The 16353-nt window shown below is 41.1% G+C and overlaps 1 protein-coding gene across 3 annotated transcripts in view; it reads left to right on the top strand.

Annotated features, from left to right (window-relative positions):
- Positions 1-16353, top strand: part of POC1A (POC1 centriolar protein A) — a 59549-nt gene that overhangs the window by 14363 nt on the left and 28833 nt on the right. For 2 of the 3 annotated variants that reach the window (XM_037384908.1, XM_037384910.1), the window contains exons 7-9: positions 1924-2057; positions 12312-12380; positions 15452-15550. In XM_037384908.1, coding sequence (XP_037240805.1) covers positions 1924-2057; positions 12312-12380; positions 15452-15550 — 302 coding nt within the window. The remainder of the gene's footprint in view (positions 1-1923; positions 2058-12311; positions 12381-15451; positions 15551-16353) is intronic. The other variant, XM_037384909.1, reaches the window with a different exon arrangement.

Below are 16353 nucleotides of genomic sequence, written 5' to 3'. Positions count from 1 at the left end.
CCCCCCAGTCTAAGTCCCTTACCTGACTGTTATTTTTCTAGGGCTTGGCTAGTGGAAGGGTAGGCTTGTAGCAGCAAGTCACTGGGAGATGCCACCTCATGCTGCACCGGATTTGTTGTTTGCCAGATGAAATCAACTGAGGTTGCAGGACATGTAGGCAAGTTTTTGCAGAGGTGTTGTGAATGGTCGGGTGGGAGGTATGAGCTGGTTTGACAGAGGAGAGGTGAAGTTTTCTCTGAGCTTATGACAGCCAGGAACTCCTCAGATGCAGCAGCTGTGACTGCTTATACAGCCACAGTCTGTGTGATTTCTTTTGATTATGAAAAGGTTTTTTGGTGAAGCTGGAAATACTTTATTTGCTGTCTGGAACTTGGAGGATATATTAATTTGTGCAATTCTTTTCAGGACTTGCCTTAGTCAAGAAAATACGTTTGCCTTTATCTGAATATATAGACACTAATGGAGTGAGGAATATTACAAATCACTCAGAATAAAACTTTCGAAGGATAAATGTATTTGGCACTCTTTCAGGGGGAAAAACTCCACATAGAATTTTTATCCTTTAATACATAGTACAGTACAGGGCTGGGGGAGACACAGGAAGATCTAGCAGTGTGGTAGAAGCAGTGTTCACCAACAAGAGTAACTGTTCAGAAGTTACCTGTGGTAAGGTGTTTTTTTAGTCATACAGGTCAAGAACTTGTTCTCAGAACTTAAGCTGAGGTATCTCATGTTCCTGAGAGTTTCAAAAGTAGATGCATTCTGTTTTACAACTGAGTAAGATTATTTCAGATTTCTGCTTAAAATCAACATCTGGGGGAAAGAAAAAATTGGTTCTTTTGTCTTTCAGAATTTATTCTGAGGTTTTTTGATGTGCAGTTTGGATTTGAAATGCACAGTAGACTCTCAAGGGACTGTAAATTTAGTTGAGAAGGGGATGTATTACTAGTAGTAGATTCAAGATACCAGGGCATTTGGAGGACACAGAGTATAATTGAGAATAATTTGATAGTTAAAACCCTCTTCAGGCATAGTCTTAGTATTCTTTAATGTCAGACATGCTCAGCAAGCTATGCATGTGTAATGTACTGCTTTTTCTCATAAATAAATATGTTCAATAGCCTGTTTTGTAGAAGTTCAGGGAGGGGGGGAAAAGCCCTACATTAGTTAGATGTTTAATGTTACAGTGAACTTAAGTGTAGTTTGACTTTTTTGCTAGAGCGTTTTCTTTAGCTCTTTTCAAAATAACTCTTAATCTTCATACAGGAAGGATTAATTTATTGGAAATTCATACCCTTGATAGTTTGTCTGTTCATACTTGTTTTAAATTTTCGGTGAGTCAAACTGGATGTCTGAAGAAATACTGCTTATACTGGTCCATTTTCAAGTTGCTGATTCTTCTTTCCTAGTTCCTCTTAAACCCAATCCTGGTTAGAGTTGGGTAGGAAAACAGAAGAACCTGTGCAATGCCAAGCTTCAGTTTTTCTTTCATTGTAATTTCAGTCATCATCTTAATGCACCAGCATATAGATTTTATTCTAGAATGACTTGAGAGCGAGAAGAACAGATCCACAATAGTAAAATTTGTCAATGTCCAGCTCTTTCACAGAATCATATAGCTCACTTTGCATATATTTACATTTTGGGGCTATGCTGGAAGCTTTTGTAGCCTTAAATCTCCCAGAATAATTGGCAAAGCTTTTTTCTTTTCAATAAAGTAGTGCCTATTTTTACAAGAATTGAGTACTGCCCTTCTTCGCCAGTGCTTTGAAGAGATTTTGTGGAATGTTTCTCCCATGATAATTTTCCTGTTGAACTTTATAACAGAAAATTGGAATGTACTTGTACTTTATTTTATTCTTTTGCCTTGGGCTTATGTAAACTGGTCTCAGTGACTATTATATATGTTTTTTCCATCTGTAGTGCACAGTGCAGTGGTAAACAGTCTGTCTTTTCACCCCTCTGGAAACTATCTGGTTACTGCTTCCAATGATTCAACTCTTAAAATTCTGGACTTGCTGGAAGGAAGACTTCTGTATACTCTTCATGGTCACCAGGTGAGGCAAAGCCTTTTACACATTATGTGTAGCCCGTAACAAACTGGGCAGATCTGTGCTTGAGCCTTTAATTCTTCATGGCCAAAAATATTTTGAAAACTTTCTTGCATAAAATTACGATGATAGTACTACTAATAATCTTTGAGATCATCACTGTTTTGGAGGGGAGGCCCAGGGTGAAGGAAAGAGGTAAGGCAGGAATGGAAAGCATGAGAAAGCAAGACAAAAAGGGAGCTCCAGTACTGAGGATGCAAGTGTGAGACCTAAGGGGCACAGTCAGAGCTATGCCCTAGACTCTAATCCTGTGTCTGTCATGCATTCTTTGTGCAGCTCTGACTGTCTCCCCCTCTAGAGTGGTGCAAATAACACTTGGCCCCCTGGTGTAGGTGTTGTGAAGGTGAATGCTGTTCATCTGACAGGAGACTTAAGGACTTAATGGAGGAAATCCATTTTGGGGTGTGATTTTTGGAACATGTTTCCATTTTGTTAATGGACTGAATTAAATAATTGAAGGTGATAAATGCTTCTGGTTAGTTAAGTTTAACTGATTGGCCTATTAGCATTATGCTGCTGGATGTGTTGCTTGTAAGGTTAATTATATGAAACCTTGGGGCTCTCTTTTTAAATGTTAAATGAAAATAAATAGACCAATTTCATTGTTCATGCTGAGTCGGGCTCAAAGGCATAAAAAAGCAGACCTGCTTTAAAGGTTCCCTTCCCACAGGGACAGAGAACAGCAATTCTTAACCCACTTGTATCTCTGTTAAAATGGGGGCTGAGTCTTACAACATCAAAACTAGCCAGCAAAAATAACAGCCTGAAGCTGTTGCGGGTCATGGGCATGGTTCTGGGCAATAATAGTAGCTGTGTAAGCTGGAAAACTGATAATTCTGGCTTCTAGTAGCTTTTAGTGACTGCCTTGTCTGATGTCTGTAAAGATCAAGTTTGTTCTGTAACTTCTCTTTTGCTGTCTATTGATAAACTTTTCTCCTTTTTTGTAATAATAATGGAAAAACAGGACAGCCTCATACTTAAGACTCTACTTCATGGAAAGATGTGATTAAAACTGACCGAAGGGTTCAAATGTTGAAAAGAATGGGGGGGAGGATAACAAATCCTGGTTATCCTAACATGTAAACCCTAACTACGTAGAACATTCTTCCTTTGAAAACTAGACTAAGTGGATACTCTTATCAGATTGGGGCTGCAAAGCTTCGAACTGTTGTCTTAATTTTGTTTTCATATTTGTCTTTTGTGTTCTGGAAAAGGATAAGTGTGGGAAGACAGTGGATCTGTGCACCTTTCAACCTTCCCTCAGGAAGGGATGTGCCTGGTTGGTTATTGTTCAGCAGGAAGCTGAACCTGCTTTCCATTTTCCTCCCTTCTGAGCTGTAGGTTGCTTCTCACTGAGTGCAGCGGCACAAAACACCCCACAGAGTTTAGCTTTGAGTGAGAGTCCAAAACTGTCTATGGTGGTGGAGGTCTTCAGAATTAGATAATGGAAAGGCCATTAAGGCTGATGCTGTACTTAACTCAGGGCTTCTATGAAACAGTTGATTTGTGAGTCATCTGTTCAGAAGTAAACTTAAAGCTCCATATTTCCCCTCCCCCACTGTTTCAGATCAGTAGGACCTCTGCCACTCTTTCCTAGGCATCTAACTGGTATTGGAAATGCTTTGACAGTGGAACAGCTGAAGGGTAGTTGCCATTGTGGGATTTTGCCTCCTTCAATTTGGAAACAAGCAGAAGTATGAAAGTGGCTGGTTGTGCTTTTTGGTCATCTTTGAGGGTATTGCGCCAAGGTGGCAGTGGAACCAGTTCTAGCATAGCCCTGGCTGGCATTCCCTCTGTTGGCATGTCCTGTTTTGTTGTGGGTTAGTTCTTTTGATGCCTGATGTAACAGATACACTTTTAGTGGAAAAATAAGGTATGATAACCTGTGCTCCATTCACAGTAAGCAACTGGCAGTGACAACAAGCCCTGCTTTTACCAGAAGCTGCTGGGGTGGATTGCTGCACTGGCCGCAGCTTTTGACTGCTTTGCTCATAGATAAACCCAGGCTGCTTAGTGCTGAGGGCTTTATTTTCCCCTCCATTCTCACTGTGATTTCTGCCAGTATCTCAAAGTGGCTAAAAATGAAGTGGGTGTGGATTTTTTTTGGTCATTAAGTAGATTTGCCTTTTTAAGTGAGGGCTATAGGTTAGTCACCAAATGAACAGCCTGTTCTGAAGACATTCTTGAGTTGTGACTTCGTGTGGGTGAGTGAATATGCTGGTTGAGACTTTGTTCCTGCTCTGACAGCGGTCTGCCATTATGTTGTTCTGGGAAGGGTGCATGCGAGTGGACACTTGAAGGAAAAAAAACTTTAATGTCCTTAAGACATACTTTGACGCAACTGTTGGAGTGCCAGGAATTTGTTAGCAGCTGATTAGCTGTAGTTTACATAGGGAGGATTGCCAAGTTTACATTGCTGTCTTTAATTGTAATGTAGCTGGCCCCCTCGTAGCAGAAGGATTGTTAGAGACGGGAGTTTGCAGCTTGGAGCTGACATCTTGCAGCTGCAAAGTATCATTCTGTATTGTGCTGCATATTTTAGTTCTGGAGTGCTTCAGGCTGTGAAGTACTCTTGCCTAATTCCATACAGATGAGACACCGGGTTGGTATGTAGGTCCAACTCTGGTACTGAATCATCGTTGGGGAACAGAATGTTTTGGGGCTCATAAGTCACCTCCAGAGAGTTGCTAGAGGAGAGCAGGTATGTACACAGTGCTTGTCTGCCCTTTGGGGTGGTTTGGTTAAAGCATTTCCAGACTGACTTCCTTAGTGAAATGGAAGTTCTCAGTAAATATTTAGAAAACATCTGCATGGTTATGTTTATAAATAGGAAGACAGAAAATGCAAAATTACGATTCTCTAAGCAGGCTTGACTTGAACCCTGAAGTAGCTGCGTTCTACCTACCTGGGTGGCATACATGCTGTCTGCTTCTGAGCAGGTGCGCAGGAAACAAATGTGCTCCTTTACGGTCTGCTGCCAGCTCTACCTAGGTGGCGTTAAACTTCCACGCAGGCCTAGTCCTCTGTGAACGATGTGAGGACATCTCAGGGCTGCACAGAACTGGACCAACAAAGGGAGAGAAAGGTGTGTTGCAAATAGTAAGTAGTTGATTTGAGATCAGTGGTTTTGAGTATTAAAAGGAAATAAGAGTGCTCTAGTCTTCCCTGGTATTTTTTTAAACTGAAGCTTTCAGGACTTAAAAAGCTACCCAAGATTCATTATAGGGTGCCAGTATACATTTTTCCCTGTGTTAGCTGTAGCCCTTACTCCTTGATGAAGGAAGGTGCAGGCATGACAGTCTTGCACTGTGTAGTAATACAGGTATTTTTCAAAGTTCAGTGGACTGAGAATCCTTCTGACTTCTTGTCAGAGGTATTCTGTGTGAAAACATCTCTTGCTGCCATTGCCGTCTCTGTCCCCAGTGCTTTTCTCCTTGGTTCCCTTTTCCTCTCCCTTTCTCTCCTTTTGTGTTACCACTCTCATTCTGCAGTTCTTAGGAATCTGCTTTTTTAATCTAAGCATTTTTCTTCTCCTTACTGTTGGAGATGTGGATTCTTTCTGCAGTCCCTATAGCTTTGCACTCTGTCCCTGCTTGAGGACAATACTTGGTGCTGTCCTGCACTTCTTCGTTAGCAAATGTGCAATAACAGGACTGACACCTTTTCCCCTTCTCACATCTTTGGGATATCTGTGTTGTTAGTAAAAAATACAACAAATATCCATGCTTTTGTAGCTACTTTTTTTTCCTAGCTCTTATCTCTTTGTAAGATTGGGGTTTTTCTGTCTGATGCTTCTTCTGCAGGATACGTACCAAAGTGGGTGTAACTTTGTCACCAGTCTTGCCCTTTGTATTTCTTCCTGCCTCTGTCGTCTTCTCTGCATTATCTTTCTTTTCCTACTAAGTATTCTGCTATTGTCTTTCACCTATTCTGATGAGATTGAATAGATCTTCGTAGCTGTGGATTTCCTGGCTGCATGTTCATCATTGATGCTGGGATACAGGCTCAGTACTCCCACCGTACCAAGAGGGCTGTTAGTTTGTATCGGTCTTCACTGAACTCTTTTCACTGCTTTCTCTGCTGCTGGAACGAAGTGATAGGTGGAAGACACATGACATTCACCTTTTTGTTTCAGACTCTGTGCTCTTTGGCACTTGAATGCATTTATCGAGTTTCTTACCAGCCCTTGGTGTTTTCCTAATTGTCTTGATCACTTACTCTTTGCATCTTTTGCACCTCTACCTTCTGTCATTTCAGTGTCCATCTGTCCAAGTGTGACTTGCTGCCTTCTCCAATGCCATGAAGCAGTTGAGAGCATTGTGAACAGTGACAATGACTGCTCTGTTTATTATTGTTTCTTTTATACCTTGAATTGATGATCCCAGTGTGATGGTTGCTGCTGGATTTGCTTCTCAGACTTTGTCACCGCTTGTATCTCCTTTTTCTCTTTGCACTAGTTAATTTGTTCAGGGACAGTTTGACTGAATGTACTGGCTCCTATCTCCCCACTTTTACATCTCCTTGTGGGCAGTGGAAGAGGAAGCTCTCCTTTAATTTGACTCTCTGCATCCTCTAGATACGCCTTGTTCTTTTACCTGGCTCTTCTCTGGTATGCGTTAGTTTCTCTCAGGATTTAAAACATAAAACAAGAAAAAAATCTACTTGCATCCTTGGCCCCACTTGTCTCTCCAGCTACTTTCCCCTCTGCCTCTCCTTTCACTGTGCAGACTGTGCATCATTAAACTACTCTCCTCAGGTTTATTCCTGGACCCTCTCCAGCCTGGCTCTTGTTTCTTATGTTATGCTGAAGCCAAAATGTTAGCTCTGTTCCTAGCTGAAGATTGCAAGTCTGGCCTCTCTTGAATTGACTGTTGCTCTTGGCCCTGCTGTTCTTGAAATAGTGTGCCTTCTGTCCTCCAGCAGTTCTATGGGAGTGGAAATGGTGTTCAGGAGGGCTTTTGCTGTGATTGTCTGCTTATTATTTATAGATGGTACACATTCATCTGCTATCTGCATGCGGTTATGACTGTTTCCTCCAGGCATATTTCCGTTTCTACAAACTAAACTCTTGGCCTTTCTCTTAAGTATTTATTTCAGAGAAATCTATTTTTAACTCCACCTTTGAAAGCTTTGTGTTCAGGGATGCTGTTCCTGTTGTCTCTTGTCATCCCTGTGTCAATTGTTACTGATGCTCTTAGCATCCTGCCAGTCACTTGTTCAGTGTTGTAATTTGTGTCCTGGCTTGAGATCCCATCTCTCTAGGTGATGAATGCATTCAAGCCATTCAGCATAGTTCTGAACCTCACACTTAACGTTTTGTGTAAGCTGATCCACCTGTGAATTGCTAGGGCAATAAAGGCTTTGTGATCACTAGCTTCCTTCTGTAGGAAGTGGGGGAAAAAGAGGCGAAGGTATAATCTCTGTCTCTGGGTTGGGTGATGGTCTGCACATAAACTAGATTATGTAGCATGCTGTGCCCCACCCTTCTTAGCTAGGACTGGCGTGCCACCAGGTGTTTCAGCTACCATGGTGTGGCTGTCTGACCTTGCCTGTATCTTGTTCATTGAGAATGCTGCTGCGAAGGACTAGGTTTGATCCTGTTATCATTCTTTCTGTATGGCTTCCGTTTTCCTTCCAGTTTCTTTGCTGCATCCAGTGTGTGAGCCATTTGTCCTTTTCAAGGCTCCCTGGGGCTTATGCCCTCCCTGCCTGGTACCCCTCTTTAACTAGAGGGGATGAATGTTGATTAGTGGCAATGTTCTTCCCACTCAACACTTCCAGTGGATGACTTTTTGCTCTCTTCTGTATTTTCCTCAAACTTTCTGCAGCATTCTCCCTTACTATAGTAGTTTCAAACTCTATTTGACATGCACAAAAGCTCAGCAGTGTTCATGTTGGATTGCTGAGGACTAAATAGAAATGTTCCTTATTGCTAACGTGATGTATCTCATTGTCCATTCCTATCTCTCTGCAGCTTGCTGTTTAATCTACAGTAAGAAGCTGTAGGAATTTGGGGGCTGATGCTAGCACCTAGCACAATGAGGATGCAGAACTGGAGCACCCAGGGAATACTAATAGAAGGGCATTTGTATCCTGCTACAGGAAGAGGAGAATAAAGTGATCCTTTAGAAGGTTGCTGCATCTCACGTGTTCTAGTTGCATGGGAGACAAGCTTAAAATTCTCCCTACAACTTGTATAGAATATACAGCTGCACCTTTTTGACACTTTTGATGCAAACAGTAAGTTTACAGAGGGAAAAAAAAAAAATCTGAAGGAAGATTTTAATTCTTCAGTCTCAGGACACGTTGTCCAGGATTGCATCAGGCATCTGCTGGATCTCTGCCATGCTTACCTGGAACAAATGGCAGTTAGGCTGTGTCTAATCACTGGCAAGTGTAACTTTATTTTTGTTTTGTGTGTTTATATTAAATTGTGAGAGTATTTGGCAAACTATTATTTGTATGTTGCTATAGCAAACCTGTTATATCAGGGAAGAGTGCTGTAAGCATGTAGCAAAAATACTTTTCACTTAATTTATGTCAACAAATCTGTAGAGGATGTTGTGTCTATAGACTTGTTTATTCCCCCTTTAGTTTATAAAGGTACATTCAGTCTTTGGTATCACTTCTGATTTTGGGAGGAATATGTTTTGTTGAACTTTTTTTCACTTCAGAATGCCATGACTTTGGAGTCACTTCATTGCCTGTTTCGATGTGATTTGTATTGTGCTAAACTTTGTCTAAATACACTGAAATATTTAGTTGGAAAAAAATAATTTTGTGAAATATCACTCCTCTCCAGTATTCCTCACTTCTGCTTCTTCCTGAACTTTGTTTTAATGTCTTGAAAGCTTTTTTCCACCCTTCCCGACTCTGACTGGTTTATTATAGTCAGTGCAGCTTCTGTATACTCAGCTCTGTTATCTTTGAGCAGTATTCACCACTGTGGAGATTTCTGGCTATGTACTTGTTTCTGCCCTTTCTTATGGCTTATTTGTTTTTTGCTTTTGCATATTTTTAGTCTCCATTCCTGACAGCGTGGTCAGAGGGTTGAATTGCTGGGGAAGGTGGGTGGAAATAGAAGGCAGAAGCACGTTTTGTCTCAGCTGATTGATGGCGGTGACTTTGATTTGAAATATCTGCACTACATAACACTGTGTTAGTTGAACTAGCTTAGTCACACTGATGACTGTGCATGCATTCTGAAATTGCTGCTACTAGGTCATTTCTGGCAAGATCTCTTGAGTGAGATGTTGCTGTTGGAAGGCCTCAAACCCTTTTGAAATCATTGCAGGTGAAATGATAATATGGAAATACCTTAATATGTTTTAAGGAAGCTAAAACTTCACACTGGGAGTGACCACATTAGGACTGTACTTTTGCTGGCATAACCTTGCACCAGCACGTTTGAAAGCACATGGGGCTGCGGGACACGGGTTGCAGATAGAGTTGGGTACTTACCCAAGTGCAATCTTTGGGTATTTGTCTACCTTCAGGGTTCATAATAATGAGCTCACTTTTACAAAGGAGAGAAAGAAGGGAAGCCAGAAAGAATCAGGATTTCAGATTTCCATGCAATTTCCATTGGGAAGATGTGAACTCTTAATGCATAGTCTGTCCTTGGTACAAGGTGAGAAGCTTCTTCCCTTGCCTTCCGAGATAGGTGATCTTGAAAGAGGGTAACTCCTGTTAGGAGGTGTATGTTTGTGTGGTGGGGTTTGGTGGTGGTGGTTGTAGCTTTTCTGGCTGTGTTTTTAGTTTTGTTTTTTTATGGTTTGGGGGGAGGGGGTTGGTTGCTGTTTTGTTGTGGGTTTGGGTTTTTGTTGTTCTGTTGTTTTTTGTTTTTTCAGCCTGTCGCTAGTTCAGGTTGCTTTTCCCAGCAAACCTGGCCATAGGCAGCATCTGGAAATGCTCATTGCTGCCTTTGCCTATTTCAGCTTGGGCAAAAGCTCAGGCTTAGGACAGACTGCAAAGTAATGGGTTCAGTAGCTGACATGAAACTTCACTATCAGGGTTCTCAGCTGTTTATTCTAAGCAGAACAGTTTGTCTGTTGTGTCTGCACTTGAACACATCTAACGGTTTCTCAGCTGTTTAACTGCATCTTGGAGCGCCTGCCTCATCCTCCCCATGTGCGTTGTCCTCTGTGCTTTCTGAAAGGTTGAAAATGTATTAAAATAGACATGTGGTGTGAAATGCATGCTTTTACTCAAGCTGTACTTCAGCAGTCGGCGCCATTAGAGAGAAACCATAGCCTCTCAGAACTTGCTTGTTTTAAGAGCGAGGCTTCTTCAAAATGCAAGTGCCTGTGCTGTATGAAAATGATCCTGGATGTGTTAACTCTGGCATCTCTTCTGTAAAACTAAGAGAAAAGCAGTTTAAGCCATCCTCCTGTTCTTCAGTTAAAGTCCTGACAGCTAACATAAGCCTGCATACATCATTAGGCTGTAGCTTAAGGATGGCAGACGATGGTATTGTAAGGGGTGCCTGCTTGCTGCTTGTATTCTCCTGTGCTGCTGCAGGTGCCTGTTTGGTTTGAGGCCTCTGTCATTGCTTGGCTACATGCTTCACATGTAAGGGGGTTTGAAGCAGTGATTCTGATTTGTTTCTGATGCCTTTGGATGTCCCCCCCGTGTTGACTTTGTCCAGCTAATTGGTATCCAAAGAGAATAGCTGCCTCCTGCAAAACTCTAGATAATACTACAGAATACAGTATATAGAAGCTGATGTACAAGTACAGTCTACTCTGCTGATGCTGCTCTGTCAGCCATTGGGTGACCTGTTCCTTTAATCAGTGTTCCTCAGCCTTGGCTTTTTCTTTCTCCTGTACTGAAAACTTTGTGGGCTTCTTGACTGCCAAGTCTCGAATAAAACGAGTAATTGGATTCTGCTCTGAATACTGAATCTTATGCATTCAGTTATTCTGCTTGTGCAGTTTTTTTGACTTAAAATGCTTGTAACCCTGCCTAAATTAATTGATGCTAATTGATTGCTTTGGTTGATAGCTGGTCAGGCATGTTTTAAAGTTAGGTCACGGTGTAGTAAACAAGAGCTTTAAGCCTTGGGTCTTCTGCAATGAGCAGTTTGTATGGAATATATTGCCCTGGAAATATATTGCAGAGCATGTGAGAACTGTAAAAAACAAAACACACCCCTCCCTCCCAAACACACAAAACCAACCAACCAACTGCTCTCCCTGCCCCCTGCCTTTTCCTTAGTGATAAAACTGGTTCTTTGATTTCTTGCCTGTAGCCTTACCTGTTGGCTATTTTTATCATCAGTCATGTGTTTTATGCTGCCCCTTAGTGACAGTTACGTGGTTTCAAAGAAAGGCTGTTTGGAAAGCATGTGGAGACAAGATGCTGTTTTCCATGGTGAATCTGGTGCACACAGAGGTCCATAAAATTTGCTCTCTGGTGGTGTCAGTGTCTTGAAGATTCTGTGTAATGTTTGAAGTTCTGGTCCTTGGAGTTCCATGAATATGTGAAAATCTTGGCTTAGTGCATTTTCCTTTTGTGGTTCTAGTATTCATGGTGTGAGGAGGAGCTTGGAAACTGTGGATTCTGAGGGCTTGGCAATTGAAGCCTGAAAGGTGGATTCATCACTCCTCAAATTTGTTTTAAAAAACTTAAATTTTCATGGGACATGGTTTATGATTCATGAATGCTTAGAATGTCAGTAGTGGAGCGTTTTTACGTCTAACAGTATTTTTCAGTATTCCTTTTGGTGCTGCTCTGTGTGTATCTGTATGTTTAAACCTCCTTTTCAGCTTTAAACCTTTCCATCGGGTGGCTAACTGAAGGCTGAATTTAATAAAACTCAACTATTTCACCGCATTTAATAAACAGGAGTTTTGTAAATTTCTCGTACTAAAGGGAAGAGAGAATGAATGATTGAGAGGGAACAAGGAAAAGCCTGAAGCTGTAAAACTCTCTTTGTTCCTGTCTCTGTCTTAAGGCCATGGATATTGAAAAATGGGTGTCTTGAACTGGGGGCTAAAATGTGGGAAATGGTAAGTGCGTGCCACCAAGCTTAGCATGTTAATTGTGGCCCACTTACCAGACAGGTAAGAGCTTTTTAAATTTTGCCTTTAATTACTGTTGTCAAGTGAGAAATGCCTTGTAAAGCTGTAATGAATGGAGCTTTATAACACTTTGTTTTCTTTCACTTTTTTTAAACCTGTCTTTTCAATCTGTTTGCAGGGGCCAGCTACCTGTGTGACGTTTTCAAGAGCTGGAGACTTATTTGCCTCTGGAGGTTCTGATGAGCAGGTATCTTACTAGTTCAATTCATTAGTTTTGTGCCTTGTTGTTACTGTTTTCTTGGTATCTTGCTGCTTTGAAAGAGAAAACAAAAATAGTGAGAGATGTTAAACAGACTTTTCTTACTGAGGAAGTACTGCAGCTGCATTATCTGGGAACGGGTATGTACAGCAGAGGAAATATTGCCCTATACACGGCCCTCGTTATATGCCTTTCTGAGGCATCTGCTGCTGGGGAATAAGTTAGAGGGGTGTGCAAATGCCTGTGTTGAGATACCTGGAATATCACGGGCTGTGCTGTTGGATCATCTCTTGATCTGCCACTGGCTAGTTCTGAGACACAGGTGTAAGGGTAAGGCAGGCAAGCAGGGATGCTTCCCCTGAATATTCTTCCAGGTTCCAGTGGTCTACAGTGCTCTGTATTTCATGTTTCTTAATGCTCTCCTCCCTCCCACAGATCTGTCCTCAGTCTTACTTGAGATGCTGTGGGCTAAGCCATCTCCAGCGGCTGGGATCAGATGGTTTTGAGTCTGACTAAATGTGAATATAGGCTGTAGGCCTCTTTATTAATGGGAGCCTGGTGCAAAGCTGTACAAGTGCTGCAGTTGCACAGCTTTTTGGGTCAGAATTGGACTTTTCTCTGCTGACCTTGGTGTGTACACTAGAACTTAGAGCCTGGGTGTCTTGTACTGCTGATAAAGGTTTTTTGTTAATGAAGCAGTTGGGACAGGATGGGAGATCTCTTCCTTTTACTTCTGGTTCTGAGTTATAGTCCAGATACACATTTCTCTAAAAGCTGCTGGACTTTGTTTCCTGTTGTCAGTGGGGGAAAGTAAAATTGTACCCAGTATGTCTGGACCATGCTGAAGTGACTTGCTGGGTTCTCTACACAATGTATGTTTTCAGTTGTATACTATTGAGGAAGAAACCAGTCCTAGGGTTGTGGTTCCTGAGTTTCACGAGGTGCTGCATTTTAACTCCATTTTATAGATTTGTCGAGATAGGTGTCATAGCTTGTCATCCTGTTGCTTTAAGACTGCTTTTTATTTAAGGCTTTAAACACACTGTTTTGAAGAGATACATCTGGGTTTTTTGTCTTACAAAATTATATTGGGTCACTAGATTAAGGTTTGCTCTTGGAGTGCTCATCTAACACAAATATGCATTTTTGGTGTTTGTCTTCCTTAAAAGCCCTGATTTCACTGGAGGTTGCAGTTATAGTAATTCATTATTACTTATTTTTGATAGCAAACTTCAGAAATTTTGTCTTAAATTTCTAGACATAGCCAAGAAGCTGACTTTTTGTTTCATTTTTAGTTTAAGAGGATGTATTGCCCTATGTTTCTCTGTTGCGTAGATTCCTTCAAAAGGCTTTTTTTTTTAATCAGCTCCCTCTTTGTCTTTGCTGTGGTTGGGATTTCTTTGAATAAAGTAATGCTCGTTGCAGAGTATTGGCTGGTATTGTTAAACTGAAATGCTGAGTGGCAGTGCCTCCCCAGGAGGGTGTTTGTAAAGGTACGTTTGTGGCATGGGGTCATAACTGACTTCTTTGGCAGCGTTTCTACTGTAGCTCAGGGTTGTGTGTTTCTGAACATGTGTATTGGGAAGGGTGGCTGTTGGCTCTCCTGTTCTTAGCTGCTGTGAAGGAGCTGCCTCTCTCAGATTTGTTTCTGAAAATGCAGGCAGTGATTCCTTTCATGCATGGAGGAAAACATACAATATATGTATGTATTAAAACCAGTATTACTCTTAAATTGCCAATTGTATATTTACGAGAAGCTTTTCCAGTGGAGTGGACCTCTCTGAATCATAGAATGGTTTGGGTTGGAATGGATCTGGAGGATCATCTAGTTCCAACCCTCCTGCCATGGTCAGAAAGCTGAATACTGGTGTTCTGAATCCAAGAGAAATGTGAGAAATAATAATCAAGAAAATCACTACAGGTCAAAAAAAATTTTTTGTGTGGTGATTTAGACATGTAACCTATCTAAAACCACATAATTACTGAACTGCAATGAGCCTGCTGGCATTGGGAGGTGCCATTTGCACCCTGTGCTGCAAATATATGCTGGTTTTAACACAGTTAGTGTGAATTGCCCTGCTGAAGATGTGGACAAACTTCAACTCAAAGTAGTGGTCTGAGTAAGTATCTGCTTTTCTGTCAACTGAGCTGTGTTGCATTGCTAGTTACCCCCAGGTTAGACTAGGTGGCAGTGCCTATCTTTGTAGTAGCACCTTTGCTAGCTGTGAAGAGACAATCTATACAGTGAAAGAGCCTCAGTTTTTTCTGTTACACAATGGAATGCCCTTGTTGGTTAACTATGCAACTACAAAAGAAAAATGCTTTTATTTCATGTGAAGCAGGGATGAAAACTTGCAAGTGAAGAATAAACACTGATGTTTCTGATAACCAAGATGAGCTGGCTGGGTTTGTAGGTGTTTTTCAGGCTTCTGAAATAGTTGATTGATTGCTCTTAAACTTTTTTTAGACTTGTAGAGCCACTGCTATGGATTTTACTCCATAGATTTGCTCTTGATATGTTGAAGTGGTTTATGTGTTAGAGGCCTCTCTTCTCTTCTGAAATAAATACTGCATTATGGAGAGAAGATGCCTGTAAGTGGGATTTGAGTTTGGTATGCAGCTGACAAATTAGCTCAAGATCTCTAACGCTAGTCTCAAAGTGCTAACTCTCCTTTTCCTGTGAATGAATCTCATGATAAACCAGTGGCTAGTTGTTTGGGATGTGGCTGATAAGTGCTGTAATGCTAAGCATGGTATTTTAATATATTTTTGGTTTTAATGGTGTATTCTGCATGTTGCTTTGGAGTTCTCTAGGTAGGTCTAGTTTCACGATGTTCCTGACCCAAAGAATGTTGAAAGACGTCATTTATTGAGAACTTGGTTATGCTATGTCTGTGTTCAGTAATGTATTTACAAATACCATCCTTAATTTAATCAATGGCAAAGCTTACTTAGGTTAACTTTGTGTGCATCTGCTGACTTTTCGCTGATCTGTTGACAAAATTGACCTTTAAGCAAACGTAGATGGAAAATTTTAATAGAGAAGCTTTCTTCTGCAGGTGATGGTGTGGAAGACTAACTTTGATGCGGCAGATTATGGTGATGTACTGAAAACACAGAAGTCTGGCACTAGTGTGGATGGGACCCATCACGCTCTGGTAGGTCAGCACACAGAAATCGTGTAGAGTTCCTTTTCAGTACGCTTCAGCTTCAAAGAGTGTGACTCTTTCAGGCAGTTAACAATAGAACCATCTTTCCTTGATATTTATTTGAGCTGCAAGATGTCTGTTTTTAACCAATCTTGTATTGTTTGTTCTTGTTTAACTGTACTTGCTTTACAGGAAAATGACATTTAATGATTTTAAAAGGGAAATAATTTTCGTGCATGTGTACATGCATTTTTTTATTAACAGCCTGTGTGTATGAAGTTGTGGTAGGCTTGCATGATAGCCCACACAGAAAAAGCACAGATGTAACAGGTGAAGTCAGTTTTGCTAGCTGATATGATTCCTTTAGGTTGGCGTCAGTCCTGGAAGTGGATATTGTTCATGATACCTTTTCACTGACAGTCAACAAAGACAAATCTGTGCATAGACTTCCCCATAAGAAATAGGTGGTGTATTGTACTGGAGCTTCTTTCCTAAATACTTGGAGGCATTCGATCATTTCTGTTCCCTGAAGCATGTGTTAAGAGACATCTTATTTCTGACTGTATCAAATGGATAAATCCACTAACCAAGTAATTCAGTATGATGCACTGATCTGAGTGTAATGCTGATGTTGGATGTCATGGCTATTACAAGAGTAACCCTTTGAAGTTCCTGCCTGTGTGAGTTACAATTTTTGCGCATGGTGATGCTTCACTGAAATGTCCATATTGTGTCTTGTCAATCTTTGGATATTTTTGATACATTTGAGAATACCTACAGGATTCTGAAATATGTTATTACTGTGGCTGTTT

Source organism: Falco rusticolus, chromosome 4 (assembly GCF_015220075.1).
Source record: "Falco rusticolus isolate bFalRus1 chromosome 4, bFalRus1.pri, whole genome shotgun sequence".
In the NCBI taxonomy this organism is placed as follows: domain Eukaryota; kingdom Metazoa; phylum Chordata; class Aves; order Falconiformes; family Falconidae; genus Falco; species Falco rusticolus.
This window is presented reverse-complemented; position numbering and strand designations above follow the sequence as displayed.